This window comes from Prunus persica, chromosome G2 (assembly GCF_000346465.2).
Source record: "Prunus persica cultivar Lovell chromosome G2, Prunus_persica_NCBIv2, whole genome shotgun sequence".
Taxonomy (NCBI): Eukaryota; Viridiplantae; Streptophyta; class Magnoliopsida; order Rosales; family Rosaceae; genus Prunus; species Prunus persica.
Genome location: NC_034010.1, coordinates 8,315,749 through 8,331,328, shown reverse-complemented (window position 1 = coordinate 8,331,328; position 15,580 = coordinate 8,315,749). Strand labels below are relative to the sequence as shown.

At 36.2% G+C, this 15,580-nt stretch overlaps 1 protein-coding gene and 1 long non-coding RNA gene across 7 annotated transcripts; one reads left to right on the top strand and one right to left on the bottom strand.

Annotated features, from left to right (window-relative positions):
* Window positions 205-3,470, top strand: LOC18785967. Of its 5 annotated transcripts, none has more exons than XR_002270391.1 (7): window positions 205-397; window positions 578-920; window positions 1,406-1,645; window positions 1,841-2,060; window positions 2,142-2,254; window positions 2,472-2,695; window positions 2,985-3,470. XR_002270391.1 is itself a non-coding variant. In XM_007220417.2 (6 exons), exons 2-6 carry the CDS (start codon window positions 664-666, stop codon window positions 2,992-2,994), a joined length of 840 nt encoding a protein of 279 aa, XP_007220479.2. In that variant the 5' UTR covers window positions 208-397; window positions 578-663; the 3' UTR covers window positions 2,995-3,470. The 5 variants fall into 5 exon arrangements, 2 of the variants coding, with proteins under 2 accessions (XP_007220479.2, XP_020413779.1); XR_002270390.1 differs by having other exon boundaries at window positions 207-397; window positions 595-920; window positions 1,739-2,060; XR_002270389.1 differs by having other exon boundaries at window positions 207-397; window positions 1,739-2,060.
* On the bottom strand, window positions 9,543-15,300 carry LOC109947067. Of its 2 annotated transcripts, XR_002270067.1 has the most exons (10): window positions 12,940-15,300; window positions 12,761-12,845; window positions 12,534-12,645; window positions 12,361-12,448; window positions 11,192-11,356; window positions 11,039-11,127; window positions 10,556-10,898; window positions 10,324-10,416; window positions 9,873-10,201; window positions 9,543-9,733 (listed from the first exon to the last, which is right to left on the bottom strand). It is a non-coding gene; the product is annotated as an uncharacterized LOC109947067 (long non-coding RNA). The 2 variants fall into 2 exon arrangements; XR_002270066.1 differs by having other exon boundaries at window positions 11,192-12,448.

The window sequence follows — 15,580 nt, the reverse complement described above, 5'->3', positions numbered from 1 at the left end:
TAAAGTATTTATGACTCATGCAACTAAATTTCAAATGAAAAAGAAGGAGTATGATTGTAAATGCCCTTTACCCTAAGAGCATCTTCAACAGTCTCTTCAATGTCTATGGTTTGCAAACAATTTAATATTTTTTATTCCAAGTCTAACATGATTTTTTATTCTTGGGTGTGCTTACAAAGGAAACTACCTCCAGCAACTCAACTCAAGTCATGATTATTTATTCTTGGGTGTCCTTACAAAGGAAACTACCTCAAGAAATCCTTTTCCGCTTTTTCTGCACTAAGGATAAATAATAGTCCAAGACCTGATCTCGGAAGAACCCCCCTCCATCCCGTCTTATTTCTTGTCAGTAGTGCACGTTCCAGTTCCCGTTCGGCAAGTGAGTAATTCTTTCTCGGTAAGATTCTCCTCTCTCCTCTCTCTCTCTCTCTCTCTCTCTCTCTCTCTCTCTCTCATGTTTTGAATTTTCATTTCTTATTATATTAAGAGAAAAGTTATATTCTCCCTTCACCTCTCTCTCATCTTTTCGTTTCGTTTACAACTTTATGGTTTTGAATTGCTACTGATGATCTCAAAGTGTCCTTTTGAGATCAGAGTGGCCTTACAGACGAACTAAGAGTAATCTCATCAACAACATATAAGAGAGAAAAGAGAGATTCATACATGGATTTCGTTGAAGGAGCTCCTTCATCTACAGTTGATATTCCAGAATTTTTAAAATCCTTCCCGAAGCTGTCTACCTCTGATTCATCTGCCAATCTTGATTCTTTACCTAATGGTGCTAAAGTTGTAGCCACTGAAAGTCTTGCTAGAAAAACATCTTCTTCTCATTACACGTTAGCGGACATGTTAAAAAGATCAGACGTTACTTCACGATGGGAGGATGGTCGTGTTGTGAACGAGTATCGCAGAATTATTCGGTCAGTTTGCAAACAATTCAATATTTTTTCTTTCTTTGTAAATGTCATTAACAATACGTTTGGATAAACGTTAGCGGATACCCTTGAATAAATCCTATCTAAATAGTTGTCAATTCTAAAATTCCAAGAGAATAGAAGTTTTAAAATAGTAAATTTCATGTGTAAAACCATTAGCTAAATAAGAACCTTTATAAATTTTAGAACATTAATTTACATCATTTTAATAACAGGCCTATGACCCATTACCAGCAACATCGATATTGTCCTCAACTTAACTACCTGTTTAGCAGGTGTGGGGTTTTATACAAAAGACCTCAATATTATTAAGAGTGCAGTAATTAATTAGGAGAATATCTCATAATTAATAAGGATGTGTCAACTATATGAAATAAAGAAGCAAATTACCTAGTTAACTTAGGAAATAAATTTCCTTAATTTAGTAGGTTAACTTACGTCAACATTCCCTGACTCTACTTTTTTGAAAGGGATATTATTGAGGTACTGTTCCAATTGGAGTTGAAAGATATACGTTCTGGCTACTTGAACGATGATGACATAGTCATTATTCATGGTCGAGCAAAGATCCCCTATTTTGCGAAACCTTGTATTGAAACTAAATTGTCAAGCTATAGACAAGAATTCAAATCTTTGGTTTCAAGAATAATCGGGGAGAATGCTGCAATAGTGGAGTTAGTGCACTTCTATGGCACGATAGACAACCTTGGGTAAGAAAACCATCTGAACCACTTTTTACAGTTTTTTTATAAAATAATAAAAGTATATTTGCTTGTGGATTAATTTTCCTTGTATACATGAAGGATGACTTTTAACGACTTATGGTATCATCCTCTGCTCCAATCATCTAATGAGAGATATTTTTTCCCTCTTGACGCCTGGTTGCATCTTCAATATGAGAGAAGACTTACATGGAGAAATATGTATCAAAATGTGGCGAATAATGATATTGACATCAACACAATCGTTGGAAAATCTAACTATAAGGCTTTTAAGTCCGTTCTTTTGAAAAAAACCAAAAAGGAAGGTGCATATAAGAATAATGCCTTGGGAGTGTTTGATTACTCAAGATACATACTCGAGAATGTCAATAAAAATGTGGACAAGGACAATGAAAGAATTTCGGTATGCATATCACCTTAAATTACTTTGTAAATTTATATATATATACGAATGTTTAATAATTTGATATCAAAACTTTTGCAGACCAAGCATGAAGTGGAAGAAGAGCTTACTTCGTTGTTCCCCACACGGCTAATAGATTTATATGAGTTCTTGTATTACATGGGCATTAGCATGGACTCCTTAGGGCTACGAAGGTACACTACTACACAAATTTCTTTCTATATTAATTTTCTTAAATGCTATTAAAAGGAGCTTTACAATAGTAGTATACCGAAATTCTTAAGCCCATTTTTGGTAAGTGTGATTTCTTTGAAGCGTGGTCTTCGTGTCACTTTGAGACGTCAGCTTTGCATTTCTCTGAAGTTCTCTCAACCAAGTTGATCAGTAAAATTTTCATCTAAATTCTCGCAGATCATATTGCTTAGACTCTAATTGGATTTAGACCAAGCTCCTACTCCATTATGAGTCGGAAATAAAAAATCGCACATCTCAATCCGCAAATCGTAACTCATAAAATACTATTTGGATTCTGGAAATCGCAATAGAAATCTCAGTCGCAATCTTCATTGCAGTCTCAATCTCTTACCAAGATTCACAAATCGCAAGCTCTGATCAAAATTCAAGAATTGCACAAGGTCCTTTGTCATATGCATATGAAATTGTATTGTTTTGCTTTGGTTGTAGAGCTTCTAAGCAAGATTGCAACTCAAATTAGGTCCACTACTAGTGATGATGTCGATGCGATATGAAAAGATAAATTTGTGTTGAAAAGATAAAAAATCAATTTATTATAAAACTCATAGACATAAGATTTTATGTTTTTTATAGGATGTAAAATACCTATGAAATTAGGTCCACTACTACTTTGGTGTATGCTTCAATTTATGGTTTGTATCTGATATCATCTTGTTTTATTATTCCCAGATCAATGTAGACGCAGAACTTTGATCATGAACACAGTTGCCCAACCTTCACGAGCCAAAAGCCAAAGAACTTGATCATGATTGATGTAGACGACGAACTTTGATCATGAATATGATCCTAGCTTAATGGAGCCGATTGCATGTTGCAGCATTTACATTGCTTTTGCATAAGCTAGTTTTTTCTAACTCAAGTTTTTTGTACCAAGCCTCGAGTTTCACATGATAAGCTCTTTGTGAATGTTGGTTCGTAATCATGCTATCCTTTTATCCCATGCCACTATTATCTGTGCTTTATAACATTTTGGAGCTTTGATCCCCTGTCTGGTATGATTGACTGGTCATATCTACTAGTTAGTTGTCGTTCGGGTTTTATGTTGCTCAGGTTGTAGGTTATTTGCTTTGACATTGTTACTTTTGCCATATTTTGGACCAAATTAATGCTTTTGGTTATCTGATTAATGTGCCTTGGATTGTTTTCTATTTGATACATTATGTGTTTTGGTACTTGTTTTTTGAGCTCTGCATTTGTTATGGTTTTTCTTATCTTTAGCCAACTCTTACATGTCATTTGATCTCCTTCTTTTGATGTGATTTGGAAGTTTTTTGGACTTTGTCTGATACGACCCGTCCCGGACTTCCCCCTTGGAATCCTTGATTAACTCTGCTTCCCGTCCAACATCTAATTGATGCCGGACCCACTTTCCTAAAACGTTCTTTAGCCCTACTTTAAATTGATAAAGACTTCAACTTCTGTTGAAATTTCGGCAGTCTCCCTTGTAACTAGAACATTTCCCAATTTATAGTACCTGCAAATAAGTGCTAGAACAAACCCAACTTCCATCATACACAAGGTAAGGGCACGCACAACAGTTAAGACTATGGGCTTCATGCCTTCTACCCAAGCTCAAAATGATAAGCAGAGCAACTAAAGAGTAAGTTTACAACTCGGGGAAAGGAAAGTAGAGAAAGATAAATGAGGAATTCCTACAGTGCGGACCGTAGCGATGCCTTGACATGGTGGTCTCGACCTCGGATATGTAGAACCTGAGTGTAATAACTCGATCCTAAATTAATATTTAGTGAATAAAATATTCAAGTAAAAGACAATTTTATCCAAGAATATTTTAATGCGCTTAAAGTTGACTTTTTGTTTAGGAAAGATTTTAGGGAATTGAATGGTACTATTGCGTATATCGTGTCGAGATAAGTTCGTAGACACATAGTGAGCTCAAATCAGAGTTGTAACGAAAAAGTTACAATCAAAAGAAAACCAATGGCAAAATTGTAATTATTTCAAAAAAGGTTTTTAAAACCCCAGAAATTCCTCTCTCTCTCTCTCTCTCTCCCTCTCCTTCCCACGTGCGACCCCTCCCCTCACTCGTGAGTTTAGCCGGCTGGTTTTTAACCAGCCACAGACCACCACCGGCCACAAGGCCGGTACCTACAAGATCGCCACCTCCTCCTCTTCCAGCCCCGACCCTTCCCAACTGCCCCCGCCACCTGTACTTGCTAGAAAATCGAGAAAAGTCTCCGGTTTTAGGTAAATTTTTCGGAGCTCGTTTCGGCTACCAAATCTTGGAATTTAGGTATGCTTTTTCATCCTCTCAATTTGTTCTAGCTGATGGTTGGGTTGTTTACGATTGATTTCTGCATTTTGTAACTCGATTTAGCAATTGAAATTTGGCCGATTTTCGGCTCGCAATTCTGGCCATCTCCGGCCACTTTTTGGGGTTGCTCCATTCATTGTTCGGGTCATGTAGGTATAGGTCTTGACCAGCGGTTTGGAGATTTTTCGATCTCTGGAATCGCTTTGGACACCCATGCGCTGCCGGAGCATGTGGTAGTGCTTGGGTGGCTGGTCTTTGGGTTCTAAAATAATCCCCATGTCGTCTCGAGCACAACGGTATGCTCGAATTTGAATTTAGTTATCATTTGACCTTCTATCAGATATCGCATATTGGGTGTTATTCTGGTTCAATATGTTCAGATCGTTGGATCATTTCCAATTTAAAATTTGTTGATCTAGGCATCTCTAGGATTATGTAGGAATTCGCGGATTGTGAATCGGAGTCCCGAATGTTCCGATTCAATAATTCAAAGTTAAGGATAAACGATAACTGTCCGATCGTGCAATTGCAAGCGGTTCTACCGTTTGATGTGGATCAAACTTGCATGACATGTTTATTAAATCTTGTTGAACCCATAGGAACTTTTGGATCGAAAATCGGAGGTCGTTTGCACCATGGGCCCGGTTGACCAATTTTGAGAAGTTTGACCATTCGGTTGACCGAGAGTCTTCCGAGGTAGTTTCATCCTTCAAGAAGTGCAAGAGAGATTCTAGAAATGAGGCTTGACTGTTATGTGAATTATTTTGATTATGGTTAGATTTTGAAATTAGATTTTAGTATTTTATGATTGTTGAGGCCTAAAAAATCCACGGTTGGGCCTGAATAGATTCCCGGCCCAAAGCGATACATTATTGAGAAAAGACTTAATTTGGAGCACACAAAAGTCCGCCATGCACGAGTCACACTCCACGTGCCATGCCAAATAAATAATCTGTCACGCTAGGAATCGAGATTAAAATTATAAAATGCATTTAGCTCTGCAAATCCATGCTAAGCATCATAATTAAAAGCATGCCAAGCGACATGCCATGCCAAGCAGATAATCATTATTGCACACCCAACCACGCTACAAGCCTAAATGGGCTTAAGCCATTCAAATGCCCAGGGTTTGCTTGAGTGAATTGTGGTATGGATGGTAATAAGTTGTCATGAGGCCCATTGATGGGCCGAGAAATGGAGGTTCCGGGTTGCTTGGGAGCCTTGGAACTCAAGCCCATTTCTTAGGCCCAAACATGTGGGTGAGCACAAAGAAGAAAATAGTCCATTACCTTAGTCAAAATAGCCCATTAACTTAACCAAAATAGCCCAACACTTGATAAGGTTAGCCCATTTGTTTGATGAATTAACTTGCTGTCTTAGAATGCCCATACAATTAGACTAAGAAGCAGCAAAAGCCCCAGCACTTGGCTGGAGAACATAGCCACGAATGGAGCCTGGAGGTCCACGTGCGCAGAGTTGCTAGGAGGCTCCAGCACTTGGGAAGGAACAAGTTTCAAGCAAAAACATCCAAAGGACCTGGGGATATTAGCGCGCAGGCTGCCTGCCAGGAGGAGAGGCACCATTCGAACCAGCATGTATGCCCATTTTCTTTCCTTCATCAGATCTAGCCGTGGAAGGAGGAAGGAAAGAAAAAGGGAAATAGCTGAGAATGGGAGTCTCCCACTGAAACAACTGCGGGAAAAGGCCTTGAGCTCCCAAAAATCCTTGATTTTATGCAAATGGGCAGAGCGAATTTCATCAAGATGGAAAAGTCAAGGGAGGAGAGGAGAAAGGAATGGAAAGATTTGGCCAAATTGGATGGAAACCATTAGGGTTTCTTAGGAAGGAGGAGCTTCCAGCGGCCATAAATGAAGCACCTCCTACCCAACAACAATCAACCCACAACCAGAGAGCAAGCTTCCTCTCTCACCTGCAAAACCCAGCAAATTCGTGCTCTATTCCTTCTTCTCTCCCATTTTTCCTATTTTGGCAGACTATTCTAACATTTGACAGAGTCTCTGTCAAGCTGCCGGAAAAACACTTAAACCACCTATCCTTCTCTCTTTCCCTCATTCTCAGCCAAACCTTTCTGCAAACCCTTTCTCTCCCACCTTAATACCCCCATTTTTTCCCTAGGAACACTTAGTTTTCTCTTCAGTGCTAAACTCATGACAATTTTGCTCCCATGCCACATGCCTCTCATGCCAAGCTAAGATTCTACCTGTAAGCACTAAGAATTCATCTGTAAGTTGTTGTTATTTTTGTTGGTGAAGGTAACCAAGGTGTTTCCTAAGGCCCTACTGTCCTTTCGAAGCATTCTTGGGGCTTGATTTCTAAACTCAGTCACATGGGATAATTTCATCAGTTCGCTCCTTACGGCAGCCCAGCCCATTTGTAGCTACCAAAAGAAAAAAGCCCCTACAATGGTATACCTGGACGTTATTTCGGATATTCGAAGATTATGCCTCATTGGAAGTGATGGGATCTCTAGGGGCTATCATTTATTTTATTATTATTATTACTAAAATATCTGACTGAGTGTTATTGGATGAGTTACTATGTAATCGCTTTTACTTTCTAAGGGTATTATATTGTGTTTAGTTGTGAAGAGTTGGGAATAGTTTGTTAATCGGATTTCGACATGAATAATAAATTAATTAATATCTAAGTACATATCTAAGTATACGTTTATATTTAATATATATACTCAGTAGTTTGGGAATGATGAATTATGGACACTAGTTCTCAACAGTATGTGGTGTAAATTCAAAGATAGTTGAGAACTGATTCATGGAAAGTTGAGAAAAGATTAGAAATATGGATTTGTGGAATATGGGAAATTTTACGATAAGTTTTGGAATATGGTTTTCAAACCAGCTACAGGAGTACCCCCCAGTTGCCTTTGAAACAGTTTTGTCCATTATGACAATGCCCCACGAGTTTCGGGGACGCCTGAACCGTGTGGTGCGAGGATGTGCATTCTTGGGCTGACTACGTTTTCCTCGAGTTCTGCCAGGAATGCGGCTCAGGTTGACTATGTGGCTCATGAGTCTCGTGAGGAATGCGGTTCAGGTTGACTAAGTATCCCCTAAGTCTTGTGAGGAATGCGGCTTGGATTGACTTGTGTTTCCGAGGCCTACGAGGATGTAACAAACAAGATACTTGGAATTGACGGAATACTATTGGAATTGACAGAATATTATTGGAATTGACGGAATATTAGTGGAATTGACGGATCATGAATGGGGGTACGCCTAGGTGAAGAGTATTTTGGTTTTATGATGTTTAAACTAAAATTGAAGATTTTATCTTGGTATTTTTGGGTAAAAATTTTAATACCTATTTTTTGATTTAATGAGACAAGGATTGAAGGTTTCCAAGTTTTAAGGATTTTCTACAATTCATATCTATTCTCTTAAGTGATGAGTCTGTTACTATATGTGGAAGATAAAAGCATATTTTATTCAAATTGTTGACAGCGATATTAAGGTTTTCCGTGACCAAAAGTTATTTTAGTAACTTTCTAGTTTTCGTACATATATGGGTTATTTTTGCACATTTGTGAGTGATTGAAAGATTGTTCTTAAATAAAAAATCTTTTACGTTTTCAGAGGATTAGTTAGAGTTGAAGTTTTGGTTAGGGAAGTATGAAAGAACTACATATGACTTGATCCTTGAGTAAGGGTACGTAGGCAACCTAGAGTTACTAGGTGCAACCACAAGATCAAGTGCTGAAAGTTTGTTCAGTTAATTTATATTAAAACTTGATAACGTATTCATGTTGCTCTAAGAGTTGAGACCAGATTCCGAGGGCATAATGATTTATTTGGTATAAAGAGGCCTGAGGCCATTCAAAGTTATTTATCTGATGCATGCTGAACGATTGATATTTGGTTTTCAATATTAATTGTATGTTTACAGGTGGGAAGTTTTTGGAAATTGTCCATTTTACAGGGGAGACTCTGCCGATTTTTCGGTAAAAGTCAATCCTTAAAAGAATTGTCAGTCTTAGTTAGAAGGGCAATTTGGTCAAGTGTGCCCGACACCTGTCACTGGGGGTTGCAAAACAGAAAATGTTAGTGGACGAAAACAAAGCTTTAAACATAATTTATATTCAATATAAATAACCCCTCCGTTTTAGAAAATATTGTCATGCAATAAAATCCTTTATATACGTATATATATATATATATATATATATATATATATATATATACCATCCGATACTTGAAAATAATTCAATTCAATAAGTTCATGTCATAACATACGATAAGGAAAACTATATAATTAATACTTCTCAAATTTTTAGCAAACGATGTCAACTTGTTCTTTTAATCCTTATTGTAAAACTGTATATTCAAACCCACACAAAAAATATCCCGTTAATACAAAATATAATCATCAAAACCCAAAATCATTTTTCCCGCAACCATATATATCTTTGCAAAAACACAATATGCCAAATAATTTTTAAATATCACTACAAAAAATCTTGTCTGAAATACTAGATCCGAGGACTAAATTTATTTCTGACAATGTTTGTTCATCTGAAATAGACATTTTCGATAGCAAAATTTCATTGACAAATAATTATTCTTTGTTGGAAATAATGCGTAGGATCTATTTATGAGGAACATAGGTCATCAAAAATGTTATTTACAATGGTGTAGACGGGTTGGAAATAATGAAATGTGTCATCAAAAGTAGACAATTACGATGAGAATGTGGTGTTGTAAATGAAATCACTATTCTCGGAAATGACTCGTAAGTTATATTTTCGATCAACATAGATTGTCATAAAAGTTTTTTTTTACGATGAACAAGGATGTCAAAAATGTAATCAAACCTGTCATAAATAGAATAATTATTCTCATAAATATTATACTTTCATAATGAAATATATAAATAATATTTCCAATCAGAAACTTTTTTCATTAATATGTTTTTGTCATTCATTAATATAAAAAAACTGAACAATATTCATTTCATATCAACTCATATATGTCTCCAACTTCTAAAATTTGAATATAATTTCCAAGACTGACATTACTAAATAAAATGTCTTTGGGAGATGATAAAAGAACTAGTTGGGCTCCTCCATGACATCGTCACTAAGATATCGGAATAGCTTTCCAACATTGTTCTGGTATAACAAAAAAAAGAAGAAAAAAGAGTTATAATAAGACCTGATAGAATTTGAAATGGGAGTAACAAATACAATTAAGAAGTAATTTACATAACCCTTGACCAAAAAAAAGTAATATACATAACAAAAGCTATACCGCAGTAGGTGATTGCCTTGCACTGTGAGCAGAATTTTGTGGGTTATTGTTAATCAGCATCTGAACTTGTTGTTGCAAAGTGCTCAATTGACCTTTGACATCATTCAATTCCTCTTTCAAATGCCCAAGATTTTCTTCCAATTCCACGCACCTAAGCTTATTACAGTTTTGGTTAGTTGAGGAGTAGTATGCACCTTTAGCTTTGACGCCACTGCCTAAGCCAAGAACACGACCATGACTAGAGGCAATCACCTCCCTATATATATCTCCCAATCATTGACATCAAGGTTTTCCTGTTCAACAGCAGCCTTTTTGTTTTCCATTTTTTCCTGTAGTAAAATTGTAAACACATGTTTCATATATAGACACAGTATTATGCTAATGGAAAAATATGAAGCTAGACATTAAAGTGGAAACCATACATAAAGTTCGATCATATATGAATTTTTACCTCATCTTTTTGGTATTTCGCCATTGGAACTGAACCTGTGGTATGCACTATTGTTGATTTTTCTCGATTAGATTTGTTTCTTTTACTTTGATCCTGCAAATATAATTCAAAGTAGATGCCATCAAATAGATGGTTATTGCAAACGATGTAAAAATTAATAACCCACCGTGGAATGGTAACTTAATAATCATGTATGAAATAGCTGAAACATCTTATTTAAATTAACTTTTACCTGCTACTTAGGCTTTAACCATTCATCAACCATTGCAATCCATATTGCAGGATCAGGTACATTCTCTGGGGGGTTTGCATACCTCTGACCAGTGTTTTTGTATTTTTGAAAAATTGGCCTTCTCAAGTTCCACATTCAATCAGCAATTTTTTTTTTAATATGTCCAGTGAATGCAACCTTCAATTCTTCCTCAGAACATGTGTAAGTATATCCAGCTTCGATGAAAAGCTCAATTAATAGATTTACTTGAGTCTCCAGATAATCTGAAAATTTTACCCAAGCTCCTTTAATCTCTTGCTTGAAAAGTACACCTATATTCCGAGCAGCTTCTTTGGTCACAATGCTGGAGGAAATTGAAATCATTAAAGTACTTTATATGCCATCAAATAAACTAATAAGTGATAATTAATTAAGCTACACTTGTCGAAGTCTAAGAAATAACTAGAATAACTATTGGTAACAATAAGTAGTGTATATGCTTACCATCCCTTATATATTTCAATCAGCATACCCTTTCCTTTTCCTCCCTTGGCCTTCCATCTGCCTTTTTTTTTTTTTTCCAGCACTTCATCCTAATTAAGAACAACAATTAATAACATAAGATTATTTATAGTTTTGAAATAATATAAGCTATACCTTGGGTATTTGAAGGTTGAGCCTCAGAGCATGTCTCTTGAATTTCTTGTACTTCATTATCATGAGATGGTTCAACAGAGGCATGTTAGACTACAGAGGATCTAAGTAACTCTCTCTGTTCATTGGTTGATGATGTATTGCGACTCCTTCCTTTTCTTGCCATAGCTACCATTTGTGTTCATTAGCAAAATAGACAATACTAGAAAAGAAATACTATTATAATAGAATTAGACATAAAACAATCAAAATAGTAATAAAAAAATACTCCACCAAATATAATAACAACTGAAATAACCAAAGAGTTTTGTATTCCAAACATAAATAAAAATACTACTCATTTATAAATATAAAATTTACGACACCAAATAATGCAATAAACAGAATCACACTATATCTCATACCAAATCCATATGATTAGTCTCATCCTCGTCCCTATCCCCACCCTCATCCCCACTGTTAATAATATCATTACTTTCGTCTTCATTTTGGTTGGTAGTCGCGTGTATGCACCTTTGAGCCTCTTCTTCTTGGTATGTTTCTCCTTCGTCATTAGGCATTTCATAAACATTTCTAACCTTCGTTTACACCACCACACTCCATGTCTTATTCTTTATTTCTTTGACGTAAAATACTTGTGTTGCTTGGCTTGCCAACACAAATGGATCCTTAGTATGTAAGTTGCGTGTTGTGTTAACACTTGTAATCCCATAGCGATCAATCTTATAACCCCTTCCTCTTTGGGTTGTATCATGCCAATTGCAATTGAACAATACAACCCTTTTCTTTTGTGTATAACAAAGCTCTACTATTTCTGTTAATGTTCCATACCAATTTCTTCTGTGTATAACAAAGCTCTACTATTTCTGTTAATGTTATATACCAAGGAACATCATCAATTTGATTCTCCCCTTTAACCATGACACCGCTATTTTGTGTTTTTTTATTCTCATCACGATGCAAGGTATGGAACCTAAACTTGCTTATATTGTAACCAGAATAGTAAGTGGCTCTCCTTTCAGGACCATGGGCCAAAGCAAGCATTTCCTTACTCACTTTCCCGTCCTCGTATAGTTGTTCAATCTACAACTTAAGAAAAATATATATTTTCAATGACCCTTATATGATCCCAACACTTAAGCGAAATTGCAAACAAAAAAATATTTTCTTACTCTCTTTTTAAACCAATTGGCAAATTGATGCCTATGTGTCCCATCCACATCCTGGACTCCAGAGTGGACTAGAGAATTTTTATGTTCTCTGCACGCAAGAGATAACAATGCATATGTTAACAAACAAGTTAATGTATGCTTATATTCTCTCAAGGAGTGTGAAGATTTCTTACTGAATAAAAGGCTCAGAATCATCATTATTTGTTAAGACATAATATGTGGCAGCACTGTGAAGCTCAATACTCATCTCCCTTAATTCACTTTTCCCAAAAGCTTTACCAGATGCTGAAAATATGGATAATTCAGATGCATCAGATGATGGTTGTCCTCCATCATAGTTTCTCTCTATACGACTAAATCTAGTTTCAACACGACTCAAATAGCGAGAGCAGAATGTTACGCATTCATCTGCCAAGTAACCTTCCGCAATAGACCCTTCTGGGTGAGCCTTATTATGAACATAACTCTTTAGCTTGTGCAAATACCTGTACAAGTATTAAACATTAGAGCTTTTTTTTTTTTTTGAAAATATAAATCAAAGGCAATCTATACAAAAATAACTTCTAAACCATACATTACCTCTCTACAAGATACATCCACCTGAACTGTACTGGGCCAGCGACTTTTGCTTCCCATGCTAAGTGACAAGATACAATATTCATAATTTGCTTCCCATGATATCGAAAAAGGCAGGAGGGAATATTTTCTCCAACTTGCAAAGAGTTATGACAATATGATTTTCAAGAAATTCTAAATCTTCTATTCTCAATACTTTGGCACATAATTCTCTATAAAAGTAACTAAACTCTATTAAAGCATCACATTCATCTCTAGGTAATAACTCTTGCACCACAAGTGGGATTAATCTCTCTAAAAACACATGACAGTCAAGAGTTTTCATTACTGAAATACTGTATTTTGTCGCATTGACACCCCAAGATATATTTGCCGAGTATCCATCTGGAACTTTTAAGTTCATCAACCATTGAAATACAGCTTTCTTATCATCATTTGATAGTTCATAATCAACTTTAGCCCAAATAATCTTCCCAACCTCTTCTATAGGATGAAATTTTGATCTTATACCCATTTCTTGGAGACCAAGGCGAGCATTTAACGAATCTTTTGTCTTACCGTCAATGTTCATCACTGTGCCAATGACATTTTCAAATATGTTCTTCTCAATGTGCATAACATCCAAATTATGGCGCAACAAATGAGTTTTCCAATAAGGCAAGTTGAAAAAGATACTATGTTTCTTCCAATTGTGAGTCTTTCCAAACCCAACTCTTGTTTGCTTTGTTCCATTCTTACCATGGGTTATTTCTCTCAATTCACTAAGTTCATTTATCATATCAATGCCTAAATGGTCTAGTTGGAGCAACCCTCTTCTCTCTTGTATTATCACTGCATCATCTAATTACGCCATGGGTGATCTAATTGTAAGAAACGTCGATGACCCATACACATTGCTTGGAGCCATGAAGTAAACTAAGATGTGAGGTATTGGACCTACAACATGGGCAAGCCAATTTTCCTTGTGTACTCCAACCTGATATATAAGCATATGCAGGATAGTCGTTGATAGTCCACATGATTGCAGCTCGCATTTGAAAATTCTGCTTTGTAGATATATCATATGTTTCAATGCCAATTTCCCATAAGTCTTGCAACTCATCTATCAATGGCCTCATGTATACATCAATATCTTGACCAGGGTCCTCTTTTCCTGGTATAAGTAAGGCTCTTTCATCAACATCCATGGAGGAAGGTTGTATGGGAATAGAAGGATTGGCCATAAGCTATACTTCATACTCATATTGCCAAAGGGGTTGAATCCATCAGTTGCCAAACCATGTCGTACATTGCGCGACTCATTACCAAAAGACTCATGTATTCTATCAAAAGATTTCCAAGCTTCAGAATTTGCTGGGTGCCTTAACACACAATCTTTCACACGTTCCTCATAATGCCATCTCATATCTGCAGCAGTCTTAGAAGACATGAATAATCTTTGAAGCCTTGGTGTTAGTGGAAAATAACGCAACACCTTCCAAGGAACCTTTTTACCTTTCACTTTCCCACCCCGGCCTTGTGACTTCCATCGTGAAATCTTACATGTAGGACATTGAGATAAATTTTCATGCTCCTTATAATAGATTACACAATCTTTCTTACATGCGTCAATCTTCTCATAATGAAGGCCGAGATCTTTAACAATCTTCTTTGCACCATACTTGGTTGTAGGCAACCTTTTACAAAAAGGAAATGCTTTTTTCAACACTTCCAGCAACATGTTAAAAGATTTGTTGCTCCAATTATTGCTGCACTTGATATGCATCAAGGTAACAACAAAGGACAAGCTGGAGTATGTCTCACAACCTGTGTAAAATGGCTCTTCCGCCTCTTCTAACAATTTGTAAAACTTTCCTACATCTCCATTTGGCTCTTGCTTCTATTAAACCATGCATGTCATCAATTGACTCCAAATTTCACTTTCAGCACTATCATTATCCTCATCCTCCCCATGCAAATACCATCGAGTATAATCATGCCTAATACCCTTAAACAGAAGATGTTGGTGTACTTCATCACGAACCCGTCTATCCCTATTACTACATTTAATGCAAGGACAATAAATTTTCATGTCATCATACTTCAGCTGCTTATATGTGTAATCAATAAAATTGGCAACTCCAGTAAAATATTCATGTGTTGACCTCCCTGATCGCATCCATGATTTATCAATTGGCATATTATCTACATTCGATTGAGGCAAGATAGAAACAAATTATAGTAAAAGACAAATAACAATTGGCATATTACATTGGCTGGGTAAAATGGTTATTGTTACAGACGCCTAATCCCAAAGTTCCACGTTCTCAATCAATTAATTTTACTAGTGAAGAGTAAAATTTATGGTATAAAAAATAAAAGCAGCTAAGCTTAGAGAACAAATAGAATCAGAGAATATAAAGCGGATGGCAGAGGATCCAAAGACATGGAGTTTATTTACTTTTGTGTGTCTTTTTTATTTTTTATGACCATGAAGTTGCAATAGAAAGTATATGTTGCCTAAGGGATGACAATGACATGCATATGGACACACTTTACAAACATGTTTATTTGGTGATCAAATTTTGTGACTTTAGCATCGAACAAACACTAGTAGTACTAGTTGGAGTTTTGGATTTTGATCTTAAAAGAATATCACCGCTAT